We start from the raw sequence: 26349 nt of genomic DNA, 5'->3' as shown, positions 1-26349 counted from the left end.
GCTTTGTTATGATACATTTACCTGACATAATAAATTGTTACATTTGATTATTCTAACTGACTTTGACATTATTTACATTAGAGTTAAAATGAATAGTCAAACATTCGCTCACATTTAATGATGCACGGATATCATTAAAACCTTTTCATTTTATGGAGTCAGATGAAATAACGAGTCAATACATATGAGAAAATGTATTGAATTTAATCTTGAATGTTGCGGAAAAAGAAAGACTTGTCACATGCAGAGCCCTTCACACGCTGATTAGAAGACCCTCATTGGCGCGGGTTTACACCAGCATCTTTATGTGGGACAGAACGACATCTCAATGCCGAACTGCCATCTGCTCGGACTGAGCTAAAATCAACCAAACGCTGATGTTATTCAACACGCGTCTGCCCTTAAGTCTCAGGGGAGCCAGAGCTGCATCCACGCATTTCGTAAAAGTGCGGGGCGATAAACCTAGGCCAAACGGAAGAACGCGATATTGGTACGCTTCGACCCCGAAAGCGAACCTCGGGAACTTCCTGTGATGAGGATGAATGGATACTTGGAAGTAAGCGTCCTTCAAGTCTATCGTGTCAAACCAGTCCTCGGACTGAATCTGTGACACTATCTGTTTGAGTGTAAGCATCTTTAACTTGAGTTTCTGAACCCTGCGGTTAAGTTGGTGCAGATCTAGAATAGGACTCAACCCCCCCACCATTCTTTGGAACAATGAAGCAACGGTTGTAAACCCTCGACTCCCTGCTGGGAGGAGGAACCCTTTCTATAGCCCCCTTTCCTAGAAGAGTCTGTACTTCCTGCTCCGTAACCAGAGCCATAAAAAACACAAACCTAAAAAACAAATCTGAAATTTTAACAATTTCTGTAAAATAATTTTTAAAACTATCCAAACACACATTCTATAAAAGTGCATTAGAAATAATCAAAATCTTGTCTGTTAATATAGCCAACAATTATTAAGGTAGGATTGGTCAATTTTAAGGCAGGGTTCAATGTTAAATGTTTTAAAGTTGAGTCATTTATGGTGACAGAATCCAACTTGTGTTGTACATTTACACTAAAAACAACTAATGAATCTTAGAAAAATCCTTATGAATATAACTAGAACGAGGAGTTTTTAGTGCCCCTGTTATGCTTTTTGGGATATTATCTTTCATATAGTGTGTAATAGAGCTGTTTGTGAGTGTAAAAGGTCTGAAAAGTGTCTCACTTCCTGTTGAATCTACATAGGTTTGTAACAGATTTGCATAAATTAAGTGTAGCGTCAGTTCTGGCAGGTCACGTAAGTCAAGCTCGCATCAGTGACTCTCAGGTGATCCACGTCTACCTATACTATAGGAATGCGACGCCTGTCAGTGTATACATATAATCTCCCTCAGTATTATCAGCAGCTATCACTTTTCTCAGGAGTGAATTACCCTCCTCTATCCCCAGCTCCTCCTCAGTCAGACAGGATTTGGCATTCCGATTACCCTTGAATCAGACAGAAATTTTCTAATTATGTTGTACATTAAAATTAATTAATGCAATACATTCATGTTGGTTCTGTTCTGTTAACCCTAAGGGAGGTTATTGCTGCTCGTATCTATGCTAGGCTGACTGGATGCGTAGGGAGTTCTCGCCAAGAACAGAACCAGACCGCCAATTCAAACTGTATGCTAATTGTCAATCACATTTGACGATAGTGGTCCTAACAGAATTCCAGTCAATAGTCAATCGGCTACCATGAACAACGTCTACTTTGAGCCTCAAACACTGTAGTTTATCTGAGATTGGAAGATTTTGGTTTGTGTTGTTCATGTGAAGAAGACGCTGTTTTCTGCTGCCAAAGCAAATCCACTATGATGAGATACGGTAAACCCACGCCATCGTTACTGTTCGTATCACTGTGTATCAAGAGCTGAAATTCAGATATGCTAACAGACTGTGCCGTCTGACCAATCAGAGCTTAGCAGGCTCTCAGAAGGCGGGGTTTAGAGAGACTGAGTCCTGGATCCTTGAAGTGTTTCAGACACCTTTAGAAAAGAGCTGATGGTGCAATGGATATTATGAGAAAAGGAACGCGTTTTTTGAGCTAAATGCATGTAAACCTATTGTAGGAGAGTCCAATACAAAATTAGAGCCTATAGGGGCACTCTAGGGGCACATTTACTGAGTATTTAGGTGTTATTTAATTAAGTTGTATGAATAAATTCCTGAAAACGAAAGTTATTTTAGAGTAAGAACAAGTTATGAGACTTGAATAAGAAGCATAAGACTTTTTTTCTACTTAAAATGACACAGCAGTTATGTGAATGTCTATGAATTGCAGGCCTTTTTGAATAGACTTTGACTTCTGCGTCCTGTTTGCTACCTCAGCTCAAGTTCAGGAATGAAACTGTGATTTAAAAGACATTCTCAGTTCATTTCTGAATGGCTCTCAACCCTGATTGATCGCATGTGTGACATTTCCCTGCACCCATCGAGTCTCCAACACTCCATTTGTTCTCTTCATATATTATTATTCGCTTCTTTATTGTTCTTTTCCCTTGCTCAGATCCAATTTTCTATATTCGTAATGTAATTACAGTCGCATACCGTCTGCAAACTACAGCCTATTACTCACAGTATTATTCACTGTTCACCTACTTTAGTGACTCGATGAGATAATCATTGCTCATCTTCAAGAATAATTCAGTGTTTCTTTTGTGATGAATGTCTTTGATTGTCTTAAATGAGGTTACTTTACTTTAGCTTAATTATATCTTAATTTTCAGCATTAGTAAGAGCATTTCTGTATTTGCATGTACTCTTTGCTTGAGTTCTACCATATGAGCATTTTCTTCTTTAACCTCAAAATACAATGTTATAAGACAAAAATAACATTATATTGTGCATAAAGAAAATTATTATTATTAGTAGTAGTATTATTATTTACAGAGTTTCTTTTACATTTAGAGCTATTTTTAAAACTATATCTTTATCGTTATAGTTATCCTTGGTGTGAACAGGCATTTATAGTGTTATATTAACATTTGAACTGTGTCAGAATATTCTAATAATATAACAGAGAATCAAAGATAAACCAAAGTGAGTGTTGAGAACTTTCACATTTTTGTTGAAGGTTTATTTAACCTCATTAATGAGTCAGGCTCTCTAAAGATGTGTGTAAGTGAAGCTTGTCAGATAACCTCCTATCCACGGGCGGCTGCTGTTGGTTATAATCTCTGTTTATGACGCCATGTAAATGCTCCTGTTTATTCCACTGCCATTAAAGCTGCATTCGACTTCAGCAGTGCATATACAGTCTCCTTTAGGGCATTAGTGTGTGGATCCAAGTACCGCAGTTAATATGTGCAGAGAATGTTAGAACCCCTGAGGTAAAATTAGCCAGACGAAAGAAAAAATTAACAGTAAATCCATTGATGGTGTCAAAGTCCCCCTGTAGTCAATAGTTCTATCCCTTGAAACTCATATTTGATCACCAAAATGACATATTTAAATGTTTTTTCCTTGGGGAAAACTTGAATGTAACTCTACACCCTTGCCTCATTTAGTACGCGTTTCTATGAATATGCAAATGAGCCCCGCCTCCACTCACTCACTCAGCTCAGAGATCCACTCGATGACGATCACACGTTGATCTGATTGGTTACAAGGTAGTTTGTGCCGTCATAAACAAGCTATTTCAATCGTGTTTTTGAGACTTTGGTTCACTGCAGTTTTAATGAGAAAATACTCAGCAATGGTGTTGACTTATGAATTTGTACATGATTTGTCTTAAAAAAACATCACATAGACATATAAACAAAATTAAAAGCTTGATTTTTACCATGGGAGGACTTTAAAAGAGTGTATACTCAGAACTGTGATATTAATAATAGTAAAATAGAATTTTTAAGATGTTCTTTGATCGTTTACTGTATGTCTTAATAGTAGCGGTAGGTCATTAGTTTTGTGGTAGTGAATGGGAATATGTGTGCACTTTTTCCTCACTGTCAGAAAGCCACATAAAGATGGCTTTCATGTCTTTGCAGCCCAGGAATGCTCTGAAATAACCACTGGTCAAACTTGTTTAAGAAAATATATACAGAATAAATAAAAAATAAACAAACAATGTGTCAGTGGTCACCTTAAAGAAAAACAGAATCACTGTTACTTCAGCGATACCAACATTCTGTCCAAAAATGTGCGGATTAATTTTTATTTCTTACCACTAACATTTTTGAAAGTTAAAACTAGGTGAGGATCCCAATCGAGCTTTATTGGGCATTCCAGAATCACAATCCATGTAACAGGCAATTGGTCAAAACAACATGCAGATAATCCAGACGATATACCCCAGGGCAGAAAACACAGGCAAACAGGGAAATCCAGGACAATAGACAGAAGATCAAAACTAAGACACTGGAAACCAGGATTCAAAGGCTCAGAATTGCAGTGTTACATTGAACATACAAGACTTTGCAAAGAATGACTGAAAACACAGTGCTTATGAAGGCAGAGTTTAACAAGATAATTACCAGATCAAACAATAATAAGTCCAGGCAACGGGTTAAGTTTATGATGGGAAAACAAGGGAGTCGGGTGGAGTGCCCTATGGTGGAGATCATGGTGTTGACCTCTAGCTGGTGCATTTAATAAAAACATGGCAGAATATTAGTTGTGGCATTTTTTTTCAGCATATCATACATTTCATGTAAAATTGTCAACAGATGCAGCCTTTGCAATTCGCAGGCCAATTTTAAAGAAACAGTCGGCGACTCCTGCCCCCAGAGGGAAAAGTAAAACATTTTATGTAATGCGACTGCAATTTCTTTATTTCTGTTATATTTACAATGTTATCTCATATTTTGCTTTTAATAGTCTATTTATAAATGTATTCTATCTCTTTGACCAGAACTATTGTTACAATCGCGACCGAGCACAAAAACAGCATTCAATCCTCAGTTGCAGTTGATAGTCAGCTTTTCTTGATGTTTGTGTCTAGAGGTGTGGTGCAGATAGCAGACTTGAGGCTTTTAGAGAGCTTTTGAGAAGGTGGTCTGGAATGAATTTGCACTTGATTCCAAATAGTCAACCAATGAAAAGCGGCCACATTTTTGCACCTTCTGCAGAACAAGATGTCCTTTGATGGCTTCTAGACTCTTTGCATCACTGGCACTGGTGTGGGAACACTGACCTGGATGTGCCGAGGAACGCTGGTCTGACTTGAAACACATACAGTCAGGAGAGAGCGGGAAAGAGCTCAACACACACAACCCCCATTTCCAATGCACTGATTCCTGGAAATAAATTTTCCGTTCGTTTTCTCCATTAGGCATTTCAAACATTTATGAGGCAAGTAACCATATTTAGTCACTTCCGCACACATTAAAAATGCGCTCCCCCTGCCTCCATTTGGAGTTCTAGAGTCATGTGGTTTTCTCTCAGCCAATCAGGGGAGATCAAGCTATCGGACAGATATTGACATCCAGGCATCTGACCAATCAGCAGTGGCCTGGAGCACCTCAAACACAGCCATCTTGCAGAAATCATAAATATTGCTTTTTTGAACCTGCCTTCTCCCACAACTATAGTAATAACATCATAACTAAACATGGTAAGTTGATGTAACTCACAAATTATTTGGTTGAATAGTTGTGTTAAAGATTAAGATTGTTGTTATTTGCATAGCATTTGAAAAAATTAGCTTAATGTTTGGCTGAAAACTAAATGCACCATATTTGATCATATACCCCGTTTATCTAAGACTAGCAAGTGGCTATTTTTAGACATATGCCTTATGAATATATGTTTTTTTAATTATAGTTAAATGGCATACACAGGTGCTTATTGTTAGTGTGAGGCCTAGTTCTGTGTGAATTGATTTTAATTACTGAATATTGGTTTGTGATAAAACACAATTATGAGCAAATATAAGCTCATGACCATAGGTTAGAGTAGGAACGTAGATCGACGGGAAAATCGAGAGCTTCGCCTTGCAACTCCTTCTTCACCGCGACAGACCGGTACATCAACCGCATTACTGCAGAAGCTGCACCGATCCGTCTTCAATCTCCCGTCCCATCCTTCCCTCACTCAAGAACAAGACCCCAAGATACTTGAACTCCTCCACTTGAGGCAGGAACTCTCCACCAACCTGAAGTGGGCAATCCACCCTTTTCCGACTGAGAACCATGGCCTCAGATTTGGAGGTGCTGATTCCCATCCCAGCCGCTTTACACTCGGCTGGAAACCATCCCAGTGCATGCTGAAGGTCCTGGCTTGATGGGGCCAGCACGACAACATTATCCGCAAACAGCAGAGATGAAATCGTGCTGTCCCCAAACCTGACATCCTCCGGCCCCTGGCTGTGCCTATAAATTCTGTCCATAAAAATTATGAACAGAACTGGCGACAAAGGGCAGCCCTGCCAGGAGTCCAACATGGACCGGGAACAAGTCTGACTTATTGCCGGCAATGCGAACCAAGCTCCTGCTCCGGTCGTACAGGGACTGGATAGCCCTTAGGAAAGGGCCCCGGACCCTGTACTCCCAGAGCACCCTCCACAAGATGCCAGTATCAGTACCTCAAGACAGAGATGTCTCTAAATAAATGTTCCTTGCAGTTTGTGCCTATAATAAATAAATGTTCCTTGCAGTTTGTGCCTATAATAAATAATTTTTTTTGTTCAATAAAAAAAAAAAAAAATTTGTTTAAATTTCCTTTAACATCCCCCATTAGCTTTCTGTGGTTAAAATTTAGAATTTCCAAATATTTCAATGAGTGCCTTATAAAGGGTTAACAAGTACTAAACTTTGAACCAAACCAACTCCGAGATTTATCATTATTTCACAATGTATTACAAAAATACACGACTGGGTGTTTGACATCTTTCATGACAGTCTACAAAACAATTTTTGTAACTGATTCAGTCTGGGTTTTCTAAAAATCTTAACTCAGGAATATTTTCTAAAGTACATACAATACTTGCTCAGATTTCGGTCATATTGATGTGGACTTCAACTAAACTGATTGAAGACTGAGAGCATTCTCCTCCCTGACTGTACTTATGAGAACTGATTCTTGACATGTCAAACAAATAATGGCTCATTTTTGCATGGATTTGTATGGGAAAAAGAAGAAAAAGTTTTTGGTGTTAATTTGAAGTTAGTTGTAGCTTTTTTCGATTTGAAATGTAAAATTCAATATGGCTCTACACTACTGTTCAAGAAGATATTTTGAAGAATATCGGTAACTATGGAAAAAAATACTATGGAAGTCATTGGAGCCCATCAATTGTATTGTTACCAACATTCTTCAAAATATCTTCTTTTGTGTTCAAGGGAAGAAAGAAATTCATACAGGTTTGGAACAACTTGAGGGTAAGAAAATCATGACAGAATTTTCATATTTTGGTGAAATATTCCTTTAAACATTCACCAGAATAAGAAAATTAAAATCATACAGTCATAAAATCATACATAATCTCTGAGCCGCTCATTTCCATACAATGAACATATTTAATGACCAGTTACTGTCAAGCTATAAGGACAAAAAGAAAGCATAAAATATCATAAATGTACATGTAACTTGAGCACTATATTCCAAGTCTTTAGAAGCTATACGAGGAGCCGAGTTTTACTGGAAATATTCGCCATAGCTATCAAATCTGATTCATAAATGCATCAATTCTAACTTGTGTTACATTCATTTGTGAGACACAATGCCACTCGTAAAAAATAAAGTTTCCAAAAGGGACTTTTCCTAACAATGCCAAACATTTTGGGTTCCCCAAAAGAACCTTTCAGAAAACATTACAGAATTTTCATATTTTGGTGAAATGTTCCTTTAAGCATTCACCAGAATAAGAAAATTAAAATCATACAGCACAAAAGCTTGAGACATTACCAGCAAACTATTGGTATTGCATCTGTATCAGCAGATGTCAGTATAATCGGACATTGACTTTTATTATATAAATTGTTTTGTTTGTTTGTTTGTTTGTTTGTTTTGAACTCTATTGGAACAGAATAGAACGAGTAAAGTAATCAGGAGTCAGACTTCGGCCTTGTAGAGGAAATGGCCAGGCTGGGGAAAAACAGTCTGGCGGGCAGATAGGCTTGGCTGAGATAATTTTGTTTTGACATAGACATAAGCAACTAGCGGTAAACTGACAAAACTTGGCGTCCTCGTACACTGTCAAACACTGTCCAGACCACAAAATTTATATGGGCTGTCTGATCTCAGTGGATTTTGGACACACATGTGTCACATATATGCTTTTCCCCCCCATATAAGTAATAATTCACCGGTGCTAATAGCTGAATACATTGTTAACATTACTCTTCTTTTTTGCAGCTCCAAAAACCTGCAGCCCCAAGCAGTTTGTTTGCAGGGATCAGGTGACGTGTATCTCTAAAGGCTGGCGGTGTGACGGGGAAAAGGATTGTCCGGACGGATCGGACGAAGCCACAGATGTCTGTATGTATCACTGTTTCTCTGACACCAGCTGATCTATGGTTTTATTTGCATCTTAAACCTTGAGAGCATTGATAGTCTTGCAGGGTCTGCAAGTGATTGTTGCAGTATGTTCAGGTAATCACTGCACAATCTTTCGGTAGCATCACATTTTTCCTTCAATATGTCTTCGGTTTGAGTTAAAAATTGGAGGACTTTCTGTTTCTTCATTCCTCATTTGGAGTTTATTTTTATTTTTATAGAAATACAGTGATTTAATATGAAGATCTGAATGAAATCTGAGCGCTGCAAGTCCCACCACAGACTGTGCGCAGCTGTTACGTGATTCTGATAGGACGTATCGCTGTTTGGTTTTTTTGAGTGGTCATTCTGTTTCCCAGATGACTTTGACCTGAAGCACATGTTCTTTTGCTCTGCTTGTTTAGTCTGATCAGTTCCAATGACATTGACTTCTTGTGGCCTTGCTTATATCTGTTTATGGTGAACTTTTATGAGGACACAGCAAGTGTCTCTTTTACTATTTTCTACATTCAGTGAAATGCAGCACACCTAGATCACCATTATAATCAACAAAGCTGACATGCCATCAGTTGACGAACAATCTCTTTTTATTATCTCTGTTCCAACTTCAACTAGTTTTTTTCCCCCAATCTGACAGAAATATAAGGGAATTTTTCAACATATATAATATGTTTGAATTGGCTGATTTTTTTGTCGTTTTATATTAAACATAGGGTATAAATGAAATAGTTTTCAAGAGTGTATGTGATATTAAAAGAAACAATAGACAAAAACAATAATGGATCAATACAAGAATAATATGTTTGAAAGGATTAATCATAGAAATAACCATAAAAGAGTAATCATACGCATATTTTTTTTCTTATACACCACATTTAACAAGATTCAGTTTGAATGAGACTTCAGAATTAAGGAACCCGAAATATTTCCAGGTTGCGGATTGCAAAAATACTAATCTATAGTAGGCAAACAACTAGGCCTATTGAAAAAAAAAGTCATCTATAACACTGCATGTGATTTACAATCATTTAAATGAGTGTAAGTGAAGATCAATTTAACAACAGCTTCAAATCTCAGGTTGGGGTGAAAGTTTTCGACTCGCGATGTGTGTGAAGTACGCGAGTGTGAAGTATCTTTCCATTCGCACCCTTTCTGACAGGGCCGCCTAATAGAAACGCGCTAAGCAAATAGTGTGGCGTCAGTTTATCATGAGTCGAGCGAGGGAAGGGGAGCGACGTAATTAGAATTAACTTGCTACTTGAAATCTGGCCCTGGAAAACAATGCCACAGTTCATGAAGCAGCATTAAGACTTAAGGAATGTTTGTACTTCGCCGTCACAACCAATTACATGCTTTGAAATAATGTATCTTTCTCTAAAGAGCTGGCGTGGCTTTCAAAAGTGTTGGGTAAGGCATGAATCCGCTCCGTAAGAGGAGGAGAAGTCTGGAAGTCATTAAAACCCCGTCCAGAGGAATGGAGGAAAACTGCTGTTTTTTCATGATCTGCTTTTCTCGGCTCAAATTTCTCTCTCTCTCTCTCCTCTCTCTCTCTCTCTCTCTCTCTCTCTCTCTCTCTCCATCTCTCTCTCTCTCAATCTCTCTCAACACACATACTGACACCCTAGTCTTCAGTGTTCTCTATTTTAGCTGCGCTACAGGCTATTGAAGCTCCTTTACGCTCTTTGCATTAAAATTAGACAGTCTTTTCGTAATACTTTGAGAGCCGATGTGACGCCAAACTCCCTGCTTTAATAACTGTTTCACTGCTCTCAAAAGAATTCTGTCATCATTTACTCAAACCAGGGGGATTTTCGTTTGTCTTAAGTCTTTTTCCTTAAAAGTCCTTAAGTCTTAAAATCTCGGAGCCGCTCATTTCCATACAATGAACATATTTGATGACCAGTTACTGTCAAGCTATAAGGACAAAAAGAAAGCATAAATTATCATAAAAGTACATGTAACTTGAGCACTATATTCCAAGTCTTTAGAAGCTATACGAGGAGCCGAGTTTTACTGGAAATATTCGCCATAGCTATCAAATCTGATTCATAAATGCATCAATTCTAACTTGTGTTACAAGTTTCCAAAAGGGACTTTTCATAACAATGCCAAACATTTTGGGTTCCCCAAAAGAACCTTTCAGAAAACATTTGAACAATTTGAAGAACATTTTTACATCATTAAGAGCCTTTTGTGCATTGGAAAGGTTTAATGAATGTTAAAGGTTCTTCATGGAACAACAGATGCCAATAAAGAACCTGTATTTTCCAGTGTTTGTGTCAGTAATGTCACACCAGAGGCAACGTGTCTTCATGCGCAACATTTGGTCCATTATAATGTTTCATGCTTTCATTATTAGGAAAATGCAGCTCAGACATTCTTTGAACATGTTAACATGTGTTCCATTGAAGACAGAAAGTCTTGTTTAGAATAACATGAAAGTGAGATGATGACAGAATTTAAACAGAAATATACCACTTATATCAAGTGGGATGTGTGTGGAAACGTGCTCTGTTTGTGGATTCCTCAGTGCAGATGTGTCAGATCATTGAAGATCTGCCCAATGAAAGAGGTTTATTTATTTACGTGGTTTGATTTCACTGTGTCTTTTGTGAAAGATGCCATGGCTAGCAGTGAAGTCTGTCGCTGTGCCCACTGCAGCTGCTGTGCTTTCCTCTGCGGACAACACTACACAATAAACAGCTTTGTACCACCGGTCCTGGGCTTCAATGAGATGAGAACAGTAATATGCCTTTAAGAAGAAAATAATTATCATCCTTTTATCTTCAGATGTCAAAAGTCAGTTTATTAAAACATAACATTCAATATGTTTGTATGGTCTGGCAATATCTTTCTTATATCTACTGGAGAAGCCATCTTAAATGAGATATCACTCAGAAGTGTGTTAAAGGTCTATTTTGCCAATTTCATAATCAGAATGATTTACAGTAGGGTTCTGCCATATATTGAATATTTATTCAAAATATTACATTATTTATATTTAATTTTGAAGGTAACTAAATCATGACTGTGCTGGTAGATTAATTTCTCACCCTGAGGTTTATATTTTGTCATTTACTGACAAAATATACCGTAAAATGTAACATTAAACTCTAACCAGAAACACTTAAATGTACAACACATTTTTATAACTTTCAAATTCGTCAATATGAATTTATGTAATTTAATTATGTAATTATCATCAGATCTCCTCAAATCAAATATTACCCTCCTGGATGGCACAGAAAACATAAATTTGTGGTTGTACTGGAAAATTATACAACCTGATTAATATAGAGTATTCTCAGAGAAACATCGATTATACCTTATTTATCATCCTTGTCTTGGGAATCGTATTTGACAGCAACTTCAGTTTTAAGAAACTTTATTAGCAATGTTTATAAAACAGCATATTAGAATCACTTAAATGCACATCACATTTTTATAACTTCCAAATTCATCAATATGAACTTTCCGTAATTTGCCTAAATGGAACATCAATCCTTTGTGGGCAAACAAAATTGTTCCATATAATAAACTGAAATACCAAAAACATTTACTTAAATTATATAAAATCAAGAATTATAAGAAAACATTGACCTCTTATAGCAATACCCTGCACTGTACCCACAACTAAACGTCTCTCTTTATCCCAGAGCTGCAGTCTATGTAGCACATGTGTGTAAAAGTCATTTAGATCTGTCTCACGTTGAGAGGGTTGAAGGTCTGAGCTCTGATCTCACAGCAGAGCTTTGACCTGCTGTGTTTAGATGAGAAGAGTCTGTTGTTTAACATTTTACAGCTGGAAAAATGAGCCGAGCATCAACTGTTTATCTTTAGAGGTTCAATTCTATAAAATGCATAATAATTTACACACCTACTTGGTTAGCTGACTCATTCAAGAGTTTCATATCTGTGCTATTTAAATTCAGAATGAATGATTTTCTGCCTCTAGAAAACACAGCTTCTGCCGTAGTTTTTGTAAGAGATGGCAAACCTGTTTCAGATCTTAAATGCCTAATTAAACAGGTGGATTATTTTTTACAGATCTGTCTCAGATCTGTGTTATTGTTATTTCTTCACCTCTAGGTTTAAATTTTGCAACACCTGATAATTTGGTGCAGGGCTCACGGCATGAGGAAGGAAATTTTGCATGATCTTTTTTTAAAACCATACAGTAATTTTTTAAACTCAAAAAGAGTATTTATTTAAACCAAACTACAAATTTGAGTTGTTCTCTACTTCCTCAACATTGTGACATCACTTTGGAACCTATTAACACATAATCGCCTCTACAGCAACATATCATTGCTACTTTCACATTATTGTGATTTCATATGGCAATTTCCCTAATCTCAGTACTGACTTTAAAATAGTTGGTCACAAGATTCTGCTTGACTGCAGAATAGTGCTGGCATAACTCGTCCAATCCTATACTGGTTTAAATCCTGTTTAAGTAGCTTGGGATAAGTACTGTGTGTTGAACTATACACACACCTCCACAAGCCATGTAGTATCTTGAGGTGTCCCTCAAGGCTCAATCCTGGGTTACTTTTTTATTAAATATGTTTGATTCCATTAGCTGATGTAATTATCATCAGATCTCCTCAAATCAAATATTACCTTCCTGGATGGCACAGAAAACATAAATTTGTGGTTGTTCTGGAACATTATACAACCTGATTAATATAGAGTATTCTCAGAGAAACGTCCATTATACCTTATTTATCATCCTTGTCTCTGAAAACCAATAATCACATCAAGAATTTGTGAATCGTATTTGACAGCAACTTCAGTTTTAAGAAACTCTATTAGCAATGTTTATAAAACAGCATATTGACACCTCTGAAGTATGCAAAATTCTCTCCCCGACTGAAAGCGAGAAACTCATTCACACATTTTATACGAGACTTAACTGCTGCAGAAGTGTTTTGGCTGGCTTATCAAAGAGTTCAACGCAGCTGCAAGAATGCTGACTCGTGCTCGCCTGAGGTATCACATTAAATCCCTTCAGTGGCTACGTGTCACACAGAATTGACTTCAAGATCCCTTATTTACTTTTAAATTTATTTATGGTGTCATCCTAATGTACAATAGCAATATAATTTCTCTAGTGAAAACTAAATATACTAAAATGTATTTCAAATACATTTATTTTATGCTAAGTATACTACAAAATACATTTATATTTATATACTTAATATAAATATCATGTAATTGTACTTTTATTATGCTAAATTGGAACGACTAATTTTGTACTTAATGCATTTTAGGTATTCAGAAATAGTGCTGAGGTCCAACTAAAGCTATACTTAAGTATATTTGACTGTGCTGAAGTGGAACTATTGTAATATTGGTACAGGTACACAAGTGGTGGAGGCTACCCGAACACAGTCAACAACTCAAATTGGCCCTTCAATCACTTAACATCAACCTCGACCAACCAATCGACAGGCTCTGGGACGATATCACCTGCCCCATACACACCGCTGCCTCTGACATTCTCGGCTCAACGAAGCCAGGGCAGCGATACATGGACAAGCACGTCTGGTGGTGGGGGGAGGAGGTCCAGACTGCGATCAAGGCCAAGAAGCTGGCGTACAAGTTATGGCATCGCACACCCCTGGACGCCTGCCACCAAAACTATCGGACACTCAAGGCGCCTGCGAAATGGGTAGTGGCCAAGGCGAAAGCTGAGTACTACCATGACCTGTTACGAGCAATTAGGCACGCCCGAAGGGGAGAAAATGATCAACCGCATCACAAACTCGTGGCACAAATCGACCCAAGCCATTGGCCGAGTGAAGCACATCAAGAGTGCTGAAGGGCAAGTGTTGCACGACCCTCCCGCCATCCTTGCCCGTTGGAATGAGTATTTCACCGCCATCTCAAATGACGAATTCCCGCATCCACCGATTCACAGCCCCGACCCCATCCGTGGACCCGTACCTCCAGTCACCACCATCGAAGTCACGAAGGCTGTGAAGAGAATGAAGAATGGCAAAGCTACTGGGCCAGAAGGAATCCCAGTCGATGTCTGGAAGCCGATGGGGCATCATGGAGCCGAGATCCTTGGTGCCCTGTTCAATAAGACCATCGCCGAGAACAGGGCACCACAGGCCTGGACGACCAGCACCACAGTACCAATCTGGAAAGGCAACGGTGATATCTCTGAATGTAAAAACTACTGCCCAATCAGACTCCTGTGTCACGCCATGAAGATCTTTGAACATGTCCTGGACAGCTGCTTACGCAGCGTTATCAACATCAGCCCCAACTATTGCGGCTTCGTCAAGGGACGCGGAACCACGGACGCTATCCACGCTGCCTGCCTGCTGATGTAAAAGCACCGGGAAAAGAACAAGCCCATCCGCATGATCTTCCTGGACCTAGGGAAGGCTTTTGATCATGTACCCCACTAACTCATCTGGGCCTCCCTCCGATCCCACTCTGTCCCCGAGGCCTATATCAACTGGGTCCAAATACTCTACCAAAACATTACGAGTGTTGTCCGGGATATCACCACCATTCGCCATCAACGTCGGAGTACATCAAGGATCAGCCCTTTCGCCACTGCTCTTCATCACCTGCATGGACGTGGCAACAGGAGATCTGCAGCCACACCATCCCTGGACACTATTCTACGCTGACGATGTACTCCCCGCTGACAGTGAGTAGCAAAACCTCCAAGACCACACACAACGGTGGAAAGACCGCCTGGACCAGAATGGCCTACGGCTCAACATCGACATGACAGAATACATGGAAAGTGCCCCCCCCCCCCCCCCACAGACCGGTAATACCATCAGTATCGTCGGCATAGATCTAAAGAAGGCCCCCCAATTCAGATACCTCGGCTCCACCATCTCGGCTGATGGCGAAAGCCTCCCAGATGTCAGGTCTCGAGTCAATGCTGCCTGGTTGAAATTGCGTCAAGTCACCGGAATCCTCTGCGATAAACGCATCCCCAAACACCTCAAGGCAAAGATCTATAAGGCAGTCGTCCGTCCAGTCGCCCTATATGGAGCGGAGTGTTGGCCCGCAACCAACCGGCACGGACAGGCCCTTCATGTAATGGAGATGCGGATGCTAAGGTGGAGGCTAGGGCTGACCAGACGGCAGAGTATGTGAGCGGAGTGGAGCGGCAACAATTTTCCCTCCACGCTCCAAGCATTTAATAATCACTCGGCTCCAGCTCCGCTCCGGGTTCACCATTTACCGCTCCCTGAGTCCCTACTCCCCTCCTTGCTCACTGATTTAAGAAACACCGCTCCGTCTTCATTCCCAGAGGAAATTGCGAATAAAGTATTTAAGTATGCTTTGAAATCTCTGAAAATTTCTCCTCATCATAATATAGGCATATTAGATAAAAAAATAAAAAAAAAACATTAGGAGAATAGTTTCAATGTGGTTTATTGGATAGTGTGCACACTTTTCCTATGACATGCTAAGCTTATTACATGGTTATCAGCATTATAAGTTAAATATAATTGCTGCTTTTTGCAGAGCATATTTTGTTTGTAAAGAAGAAAATAACTGCGTTTTCATCAGTTATTTTATCTACGGGTCGCTACATTTCTTACAGTTTTCTGCTCATTCGAAATCAAATAGGCTACCAACAGCGCTGTAAGATTACATTTGTTTGAATTAAATGCATTAGTGAGAAAGTGATTGCGTGTGTGATTAAGTGTTACCTGTTTAAAATGTGCTTCACCTGATCCAGCTTGATCTCATGAAAGTGCGTATCTATAGCACAAATTTTATTTCTCGTACCATTTATACGCCAAAACCTGTTTTTACTTGCATAGCCTAGGATATGCAGTTTTCGCATGCATATGAAACGCACTTTATGGCGTGCACGCACTTCACACATCTAATCCTAACCAAGGGGTTTAGTGCATTTCATTTGCACGCAAAAACTAGTTTTGCAGCTCAAGTAGCTACATCGGCGTCATCATAACCTTCATATTTTTTCTGATTTGAGTGAACCATGCAGTTCTATAATGAGCCGTTGGCATGATTATTGTACTCGTGATGGAGCGGTAGTGGAGCGCTCTCGGAGCCAGTGAAAACCACAACGCTCCGACTTTTAAAAAATCCGCTCCGCACTCCATTCAAAATCACACCGCTTCACTCCTCGCTCCGCTCCCACTCCAATCCGCTCACATACTCTGCCCGATGGGACCAAGTGATGAATGAGGATGTCAGAAAGACCATGGCAGTAGCACCAATTATGGAGAAGATGGTATGGCCACGTAGTCAGGAGCGAGGAGAAGTCAATAGTGAAGAGGGCCCTGCGTCTCAACCGGTCTCAACCCTGAAGGAAAGCGACCCAGAGGAAGACCAAAGAAGCCATGGATGGATCAGATAAAGTAAGATATGAAACATGGCAATGCCGCCCCTAAAGATGCCCTTAATCGGAAGAAATGGAGAGTAACCTGCCGAAAAGCGGACCCCGCATTACGATGGGACAAACGCTAGGAGAGAGAGAGAGAGAGAGAGAGAGAGTGCGTTGTGCAATAAAGAAGTACTCCAAATAAAAATTTATATCAGTAAGTGTCAAGCGATATTTCAGTAAATATGTTAATGGATTTGTAGTATACTTAGTATGAAATAAATTAATTTTAAATACATTTTCATATAGGTTTTTTTCACTAGGGTTCTTAATACAGTACACTCCAGTTAGACATATAAAACATGTGGTGAATCAACCTTTATTCACTGTAACTCTGAATTACCACCTTAAAAGGTGTCGGTAAATACTTCACACTATAAATATTGAATGGTCTATATATTTTCTCGCTTTATTTAGATGATAAGTTTTAAGTGAAGCATTCTGGGTTCTTAATGGCTTTGAGTGTCACATCCATGATCTCAAGAGAAATGATCTTAACAGGGGTTAAAATAAAGATCCATTCTGCTTGAGACTCCTTCACTGAATGAGCTTCAGATTTATCCAGGGGCAAGAAGAATTTCAGAAGTAGCATGCCAGTTCACACTCTTGGATTCCTCTTCAAACACTCAGCAGTGTTGGTATGTGGATGGTTTGCGTGATGTTGTGAGGGATCGAGAGGTCACATCCAGTCCTCATTCATGATGTGAAATGGGTTCTTGTTATGGATCATTAATCTCATAAATAATAAAAAATGTATGAGATAAAAAATAAAAAATAATAAACAATTGTTAGAGAAACACATGTTAGTAATAGTTAGTGCTAGTCTGGCTATCACAAGACCAAGCTCAATCTTTTAAGATTGAACATTAGTCTGGGGAGTCTGGTTTGTAGCATTGATCAACGGTTTGCAGAAGCAGCAATGGCACTGAGTGATTTTTGTACGTTGTGCAAAAAAACCTTGAAAGTGAGTGGTATTTACACCCACTCGAGCGATTTGTTTGCTAAACTAAAGAAGCCATTGAGCATCGTCGAGAGATTAAAAGGAATTGGACGGTCGCTTCTCAATCATCATCGTGTTAAAGCTGACCAATAGCGTGCCAGGTGGATAAGCCAGTTTGTGATTGGTCCCCGCAGATTTGTAATGGTAGCACGATAGAAAAATGTACAGGTTTCCAGCCTGAGGTGCAGGGCGAAATCACTGGCAGATCGAGCTGGGTTTACTCAGTCTAAGTTAGTGCGGTAAGGTCTTTTGATTGAACAATAGTTTGGCATGCCCAGAACACAAGCAGCGGCAAAAAAAGCCTCTGCTCTGCACCATAATTGTGTTGTTTTTGTTCTATAGGATGCACAAACACAACTGTGTTTTATGTCATTGCTTATGGAACATAAACCAAATGTGCTCTTCTGACATCAGTTACAAATGCTTCATGCCTGTATAGAAAATTGTATTTGGCAAAATAACTGCTAATGATTCGTCTTGTGAGTGGAAACTTTCTAATGTTATGTTTTGGCTGCTTTGTATAGTTAATGAACAATTAAGGAAAGTAGTAAGACATGCATTGGTCTTATTCACGCATGAATGCACCAGTGACCTTGAATGGCCCATTACTGTACTATTACATGCATGAGTTATAAGAAATGTCTGACATGGACAATTTGAGTTGAAGATTTCACTGAAATGAGTCGCAGAGGCCAATATATCAGATGTTGTGATATCAAGCAAAAATACTTACATTTAACTAAACAACACATCATTATTAACTCCCATATTTAAAATTGGGGTTTTGAATTTAAACACATAATGCATAACATCGATTTGTGACAACCTATGTCTGGCTTGTTGAGAAGAAGTGCTATTGTCTCTCAGACATGCAATTTTGACCTGACAGATGAAAACAATTCCACTTGCATTGGAGCAAAGACCTGAGCAAAATCTATATGGAAGTTTTTGCACACATTTTGTACTCTAACTGTGTGTTTTACACTGGAAGAATGAATATTTTGCTAGATCTGTGGCTGCTACCCACGATAAACATCACAGTAAAACACAAACTGTGACTGCCGAATCAGCTTTGAGTCTCGGCCTCAAAATACTGGTGTTATCAGAACAAATGTTTATTTATACCGTATGATGTAAGGGCAATGACGTATAACACTATAGTTTATACGAAGTTGATTGAATATAAGCTAATTATTGGCACTGGCACAAAACTATAATTCTATATACCATTATTACATTGAAATACTCTTGGATCTGTGAAATAGTAATTTTTATCATATGTTTCTTGATCTATTATTTGGACTGCCAGATGTTTAGACACTGTTGCACAGAAATGCAATATATATATGTATATATATATATATATATATATATATATATATATATTTTTTTTTTTTTTAAATATGATAATGTTAACACTGTATTAAAAACAGAGTAATTGCTGCTTTTTCACTTTTAAAAAAAGAGTAGTAGACTGTACACATTGGATATTGGGCAGTAAGCAGGGAGTATTCTGAACACCGCTGGTGTATTGTATGTCTGGCTGCTGTATGGTTTGTTTTCCACTTGGCCAGATGACAGTCAGAGATTTATTAGCTGACCGGTGCCGGGTTTGGGTCAACCACAGAGTGCAGAATAGAAACAAGTCTAAATTTGATCAGAAATCATACAGAGAAACTGCAGAAACATTTTTACAGTCTAACTATTTTTCAAATGTACATTATTTAAAGCTGATATATTGATTTGATAATATAAAGAAGAGATTATCTCTTGGAACCATTGCAATGAAATTGGTTCTTGATTTTACGCTGCTGCTGCATGGCTGATATAATGGGTTTTGTTTTTGAAAATGAAAGCTTTAGTGTTGCTTTCAGCCCTGATTTCTTGTCTTTTTCTATTTAATTTTTTTTTTATTATTGATATAATTATCAGCAGATGCAGCTATATGTGATATAGACATAATTGCTTGCATTGTATGTTTGTGGTCTTCGGCCTGAGAAATGTCCTGACAGTTTTGACTGATTATGGTCACCTGGGAAGTGACCATAGGGAACTTAGGGTAGACCTGGCTAGTTGTCACTGTTTACTCCGATGAATATCTATCAGGGTAGATTTACTTTTGAAAGCCAATTTCTGCATAAACACACACATTAAGCTTTGTGGTAATTTACCACAACATAAACCTGTTGTTATCAATACTTTGTTTGAAATATGCAATAAATTAAAAAAATATATTTAAATAAATGCATTAACGTGAACATAAACGATTGATGTTACAGAATTTGTTACAGTGTTAGTTAGTATAAATATAATTGCTCATGTTAGTAAACATAAGGACTCATGAAACATCAAAACTTAAAACATGTAAAAACAGCATTTAAATACCAAACCATTGTTTTGGCCTTATATAGATATATAGCTTTCATTTTATAGTAATTTTATAGTAAAAAATATTTTGTAAAATATTTATTTTATATTAAAAAAAATATATTAATAAAGTATATTTGATTTACTGTAAATTTTAACTTCCATAACTTTTTCATACTTTCATTTTTTGAAGTGCTTTCACTTCAGTAATAATCTGCCGATTGTTTTCTTTAAAACAAGACCAAACTTAGGTCTATATTCCAAAGCATTCTGGAATTACAACCATTTAGGTTTGTATACTGCATTTTAATGTCAATTATCAAAAGGGGGATGACAGCTAAGGGGTTAAGTAACAGAAATTGATATAACATTATAATATAGATGCAGTTGTTATTTGTTCTTTTATACAAAATAATAAAACACGTGACAACCTCCTGTTATTAGAACACAATTCAGCCGTTTAGTTAAAATCCGCCTGCACTAAATAGTTGACCCTTGCTCTAAATTGTTTTACCTGGATTACATTTTCCTCATATGGAACTTCAAGCATCTGTTATCTATAAATAAGAGAAATAAACTAGACTTGTCAGCATGTGAAATCTGCACTAGCTTTGCACATTCTGTCTTTATATTTCAAAATCCCTCTGTTTGGCTCATTTGTGAGAGTGGCATGTGGTCTTGTCACAGGGTCTCAGGTCACGTTCCCCATGATGCTCTAATTCCAGAGTTTTCCATGTGGCTGAGAGTGTTTTGACCGAGCGTTTCCTGTTCGACGAGTGTTTCCACCTTCAGATCCTCTGGAACGCCACATGTGATCATGATATTACAATAGGCTTATGGTCTCAGCACACGCCTGTGCAAGGTGTCCACAATCCTGCTCACTTACGGGACCCCTGGGACAGAAACAATGATTTTCTTATGCTGTAGTTTCTTCAAAATATTTTGTACATTTTTAAATTGTGACTTTTTTCGTGAACCATTTCCCCTTGCTCTCTGAATGTTTTTGCTAAAGTATATGTTACATGTATAAATTAAATAATGAATAATGAGGGATTGGAGATACTCTATGTGTGTTGTACTGTATGCGTTTTGCAAGCTATGTTTTCATTGGATTTTAAAAAAGTGGTGGGAACAAAGTGGTGGGAAGAAAATGGTTCTGAATCTGTACTAAAAAACTTTTTCCTTTTGTTTACCATTTAGTATTGTTGTTTTAATTATTATGTAATCATATGTTATTTTATGAATTTTACAATGCATACATGTTATATATTAACTATGGATAGGGGAATAGAATTAGACTTAAAATGGGCTTTTTATGTACCGCTCACATCCGATTTATCAGAATACAGATACAAATAATTTTGCTATTGCTGCACACGATACATCTGTTCATCTGGCCAGTTTGATGATAGGACTCCCAAAGACATTCCAATCCTGGAAATATTAGGATTTTTTTTAATTTATGATTTCCAGGCCTGAGAGATCATGGAAATTAACAATCTTTAAAATGTCATGGAAAAGCAATGGAATATAAAATTATTCTAGTTTTTCATTGCTGAAGATTTCTTTATTTGTGTGAGTGAGAAAGATATAAAACATATATTTTCAATTTATTTAAATTTTAAAAAACACTTATCTACTAATATCAAACAATTCATTGGCAAAAAGTGTATGATGTCATAACGATGGGTTACTTAACGTAATCCCGGGTTCTTTGATAACAGAGTGAGGTGTTTCACTATGGGAATCGCTTTGGGCGTGACCAACTACGGAAGCTCCTATGCCACCACGTCTGTCTCTGACAGACAGGTCGACCTGAAATCAGGCTCCGCCCCCACCTATATTACTCAGGTCGACCCCTACGAGGTCATTATAGAGAGATTTCTTCCCGTTCCTGTGCAAGGAGGGAAGTGTTGGTGAAACACCTCACTCTGTTATCAAAGAACCCGGGATTACGTTAAGTAACCCATCGTTCTTTTTCTAACTTAGCTCGGTGTTTCACTATGGGAGATATAGACCACTCCCGGATTGCAACGTACGCTATACGTCATCATATGGGACCTGACGTGCTGGCTCCTAACACTGCATTAGCTAAGGATGGCTCAGACACATTCAGTCTATAAAATCGCACAAAAGTGTGCGGCGTGGCCCAGCTTGCTGCAGCACAGATCTCCTGGACCGAAACGCCCCTAAGTAAGGCCCATGATGTAGCCATGCCCCTAGTGGAGTGGGCCCTTAAGCCCTCGGGAGGTTGGGAACCTCTACATTCATATGCTAAAGAAATAGCTTCTACAATCCAATGGGACAGTCGCTGACGTGACAATGGCTTCCCTTTGTGAGGAGTAGCCCATGACACAAACAGCTGGTCATTTTTCCTGAAACCTGCTGTCCTTTCTACGTACACACGAAGCGCCCGTACAGGACACAAGGCATTCAACCTCCTATCCTCCGGAGAAGAGAACGGAGGAGGGTGAAAAGCTGCAAGATCTGTAGTTTGACATCTATACGACGAATCCACTACTTTAGGTACGAATGCAGGGTTAGGGCGAAAGGAAACCCTTGTAAACCCTGGAGAAAACTGCAGACAAGACGGGCTGACCGACAGAGCCTGTAAGTCACTCACCCTCTTAGCTGAGACCAGCGCTAACAATAGTGCTGTCTTAAGAGAGAGAAACTTAAACCCTATAGCTTCCAACGGCTCAAAAGGCTAAGTACACCTTTATCGTAGAAAAAGCTTTCCCTTTTTCTAACAGATCCTGGAGGAAACATAATATATCCCTCACTGAACATTGAAAAGGGACGATATGACTCCGTCCACACCATCCTTCAAAGACTCGCCATTTATTACTATACAATGAGCGAGTGGAAGAGGCTCTTGCACTTTGTATAGTGTGTACGACTGATGGGGGCAGACCTGCTGCACTTAAATTCCACCTCTCACGGGCCAGGCCCAGAGAGCTATCCTGTCTGGGTGAGGATGGTAGATTCCCCCCCCCCCCCCCCCCCCCCCCCCCCGCTTGTGACAGGAGGTCCCTCCGGGGAGGGAGGGGCCATGGCTGACCCGACAGTAGTTGAACTATCTCGGCCACCCAATGTCTGGATGGCCACCGTGGAGCTATCAGTATCAGTGACAATCCCATTTCCCTCACCCTGGCCAGAGTGGGTGAAATCAGACTCAGAGGGGGAAATGCATACAGCAGGACATTTGGCCATGGGTGGGCTAAAGCATCCACACCCAATGGTGCATTTCCGTCCGCCAGAGAGAAATAAAGAGGACATTGAGCGTTTTCCTGCGAGGTGAAGAGATCTACGACCGCCTGGCCGTATTTCTGCCATATCTGCTTCACCACCTGGGGATGATACAGGGGATTTCCTCTGGACAACAAATCTGCTCCCCTGTTCAATATCCCTGGAATATGGGTTGCCCTGATGGATAAAAGCCTTATGTCGCACCACACAATCAGCTCTTTTGCCAGCTGGTGCAGTTGAAGAGAGCGTGTGCCTCCCTGTCGGTTGATATAAGCAACCACTGTGGAATTGTCTGTTTTCACTAAAACATGCTGGCCCCTGATGAAGCTCAGAAAATGTTTCAGCGCTAGAAACACCGCCAACAATTCCAAGTAATTTATGTGCTTGTGAATCAGCTGTGGAGGCCACACACCGTTCACAGCTCTGCCCATCAGAGTTGCTCCCCAGCCCTTTAATGACGCGTCCGTCGTCATAGTGACTCTGACGACACTGTCCCCAAGGGAATCCCCGATCTGAGGGTTCTGGGGCTTTTCCAGTGTCTGAGCGCTCTGACGCACGCATAAGTCACTCTCACCGGTCGGTTGAGATGACGCCGAGAACACAGACGCAGATGCGCGACCCAGCGCTGAAAGTCTCTCATTATAAGTAGTCCCAGGCGTACTACAGATATCGCTGAAGCCATTAAACCCAGCATTCGTAGACACAGTCTGAATGGGACAATTTCCCCGTCTGAAAACGGGACAGACATTGAGTGAAGGACGTGATCCTCCTCTATGTCAGAGTGACTCGATAAGAGAGGGAGTTTATACTGAGTCCTAGATATTCTGTGTGCTGAGCTGGCTCTAAGCTGCTCTTTTCCATGTTTATTCTGAATCCCAAGCTGTCGAGATGCAATAACACCATGTCTGCGTCTTTGATTGCTTGCTCTTTCGACGAGGCGCATATCAGATAATCGTCTATGTACGACAGTATTCTTATCCCCTTGTTTCTCAACGGAAAAAGTGCTGCTTCCACACATTTGCTGAATACTCTCGGTGCTAAAGACAGGCCAAAGGGCATTGTCTGAAATTCGTAAGCAGTGCCTCGAAATGCAAACCTGAGATACTTCCTGTGAGACGGGTACACATCTATGTGAAAATACGCGTCTGACAGATCGATCGTCACAAACCAGTCGTTCTGGCGGATGGATCGACAAAGTGTTTTGTGTGTCAACATTTTGAATGAATATCTCCGTAGGTGCTTGTTTAACACACGGAGATCTAGAATTGGACGCAGAGATATGCTCCCCTTCTTTGGGATCACAAAATAACGGGAATAAAAACCCTGACAGCTCACCTCCTTTGGCACCACTCTGATGGCTCGTTTGTCTAAAAGAGTGTCTATCTCGGCCGTCAGGACGCGAGCTGATTCTCCCTCGGCCACTGAGACTATCATACCATTGAATCTGGGTGGTTTCATGGCAAATTGAAGTCTGTATCCCCGTGAAATCGTGTTTACAACCCACGGATGAGCTGCGCATGCGCGCCAACTGAGTATGCGAGCCGAGAGAGGTCCCTTGTATACTTCCCCAACGCAGGCGCGCTTTGATGACGTCATTACCGTCTCTGCGCTGACCCCTTCTGAAGGCGCGCGCGCTCCCTCCGGCGGGGAGGCTAGGGATACACATTTTAATGTTTGGATTTTTTTGCAATCTATCGCCCTCGGCTGTCTGCCTGGCTGCGATAGTGAAACATTTATTGAGTTTATTGAATTCGGGGAGCATATCGCCCTTAGCCTGTGGCCTGGATGCGATAATGCATTCTTTATTAAACATTCCCCTGAACTGATGGGCGTTTGAAAACCCGGTGTGAGTGCTTGGTGACACTGGAGAACATTTTGAACTTGATAGCTTATAGCTGGAGCCCTTACTGAACTGAGAACAACAGGGCTGGACCCCCTCCTTCTCTTTGCGGGCGGAGAGAGAAGTGCCGGGGAACATTCGCGTGTCAGGTCGCACGCTTTTTCTTCCGATCCTCGGGGTGGGGTGGGCGGTTTCTCGCCGCCGCGGCCGCAAACGAATGTTTCCCCCAGGGTCCGGAGCCATCAGGTCTCGGACGATGGCCAGATTGCTGTCCGCTGGGAGCCGGTCTCACACTCCTAGCCCCCGTCTGTCTCCCTCTCGCCGCAGCAGCTGCTGCAAAACCCTGCCGTGCTGGTTGAGAGGGTGGTCACGGTGTTTGCTTGCGTGGTAAACAGAGGTTAAAAGCCTCATCCTCCTGTTTCCTGAGGGTGCTGGTTTCTCTCATTTTCTCGAGAGCTGGTCCGAAAAGGCCCTTAGTTGGGTCGAACGCAGCGTCCATCACCTCTGCTTTTTGAGCGTCGCTTAATCCAGATAGGTTCAGCCATAACGCTCTCTCACCTGAAACGGCCAAGCCCATAACACGGCCACAGCCCTGAACCGCGCCACGAGAAGAGCGGAGAATTAGGTCGTTTACCACACATATCTCGTCCCAGAGTGCTGGGTTCGGCACTCCCGTATCTAGTTGTCGCCCCATCTCCTCCAAAATCTCTGCCTGGTTCGCTGACAGTAAAGTCACCGCGTTCAGCGAGCACACTGACTGCGCCGCATACTTGTACATCCTCTGATAGACGGACGCGGTCAGACGCTCCATCTTGTTCGGCAGCGAAATTTGGGATGAGGCAGAAATAGATCGGCGATTCGGATGGAGGTGATAGGCCACTGAAGACTCTATCGCTGGGGGTCCGGCCAGCCCCAGCTCTCCCATTCCTTGGATCTCAAGCTTAGAACATCCCTTGGTCGGGAGCTTGCTCTTAAAGGGGCTACCCCAATGGCGGGACATCTCCTTCATGCACGCCGGCACGGTGGGTA

The 26349-nt window shown here is 40.3% G+C and overlaps 1 protein-coding gene across 4 annotated transcripts in view; it reads left to right on the top strand.

Moving 5' to 3' along the window:
* lrp1aa (low density lipoprotein receptor-related protein 1Aa) overlaps positions 1-26349 on the top strand; it is a 264759-nt gene that overhangs the window by 15120 nt on the left and 223290 nt on the right. For all 4 annotated transcript variants that reach the window (XM_077204508.1, XM_077204507.1, XM_077204510.1 and 1 more), the window contains exon 2: positions 8329-8451. In XM_077204508.1, coding sequence (XP_077060623.1) covers positions 8329-8451 — 123 coding nt within the window. The remainder of the gene's footprint in view (positions 1-8328; positions 8452-26349) is intronic.

The sequence above is a fragment of the Siphateles boraxobius genome, unplaced genomic scaffold (genome assembly GCF_051911475.1).
Source record: "Siphateles boraxobius isolate OS27281-9 unplaced genomic scaffold, OSU_SipBor_1 5, whole genome shotgun sequence".
NCBI classification, from domain to species: Eukaryota; Metazoa; Chordata; class Actinopteri; order Cypriniformes; family Leuciscidae; genus Siphateles; species Siphateles boraxobius.
This window is presented reverse-complemented; position numbering and strand designations above follow the sequence as displayed.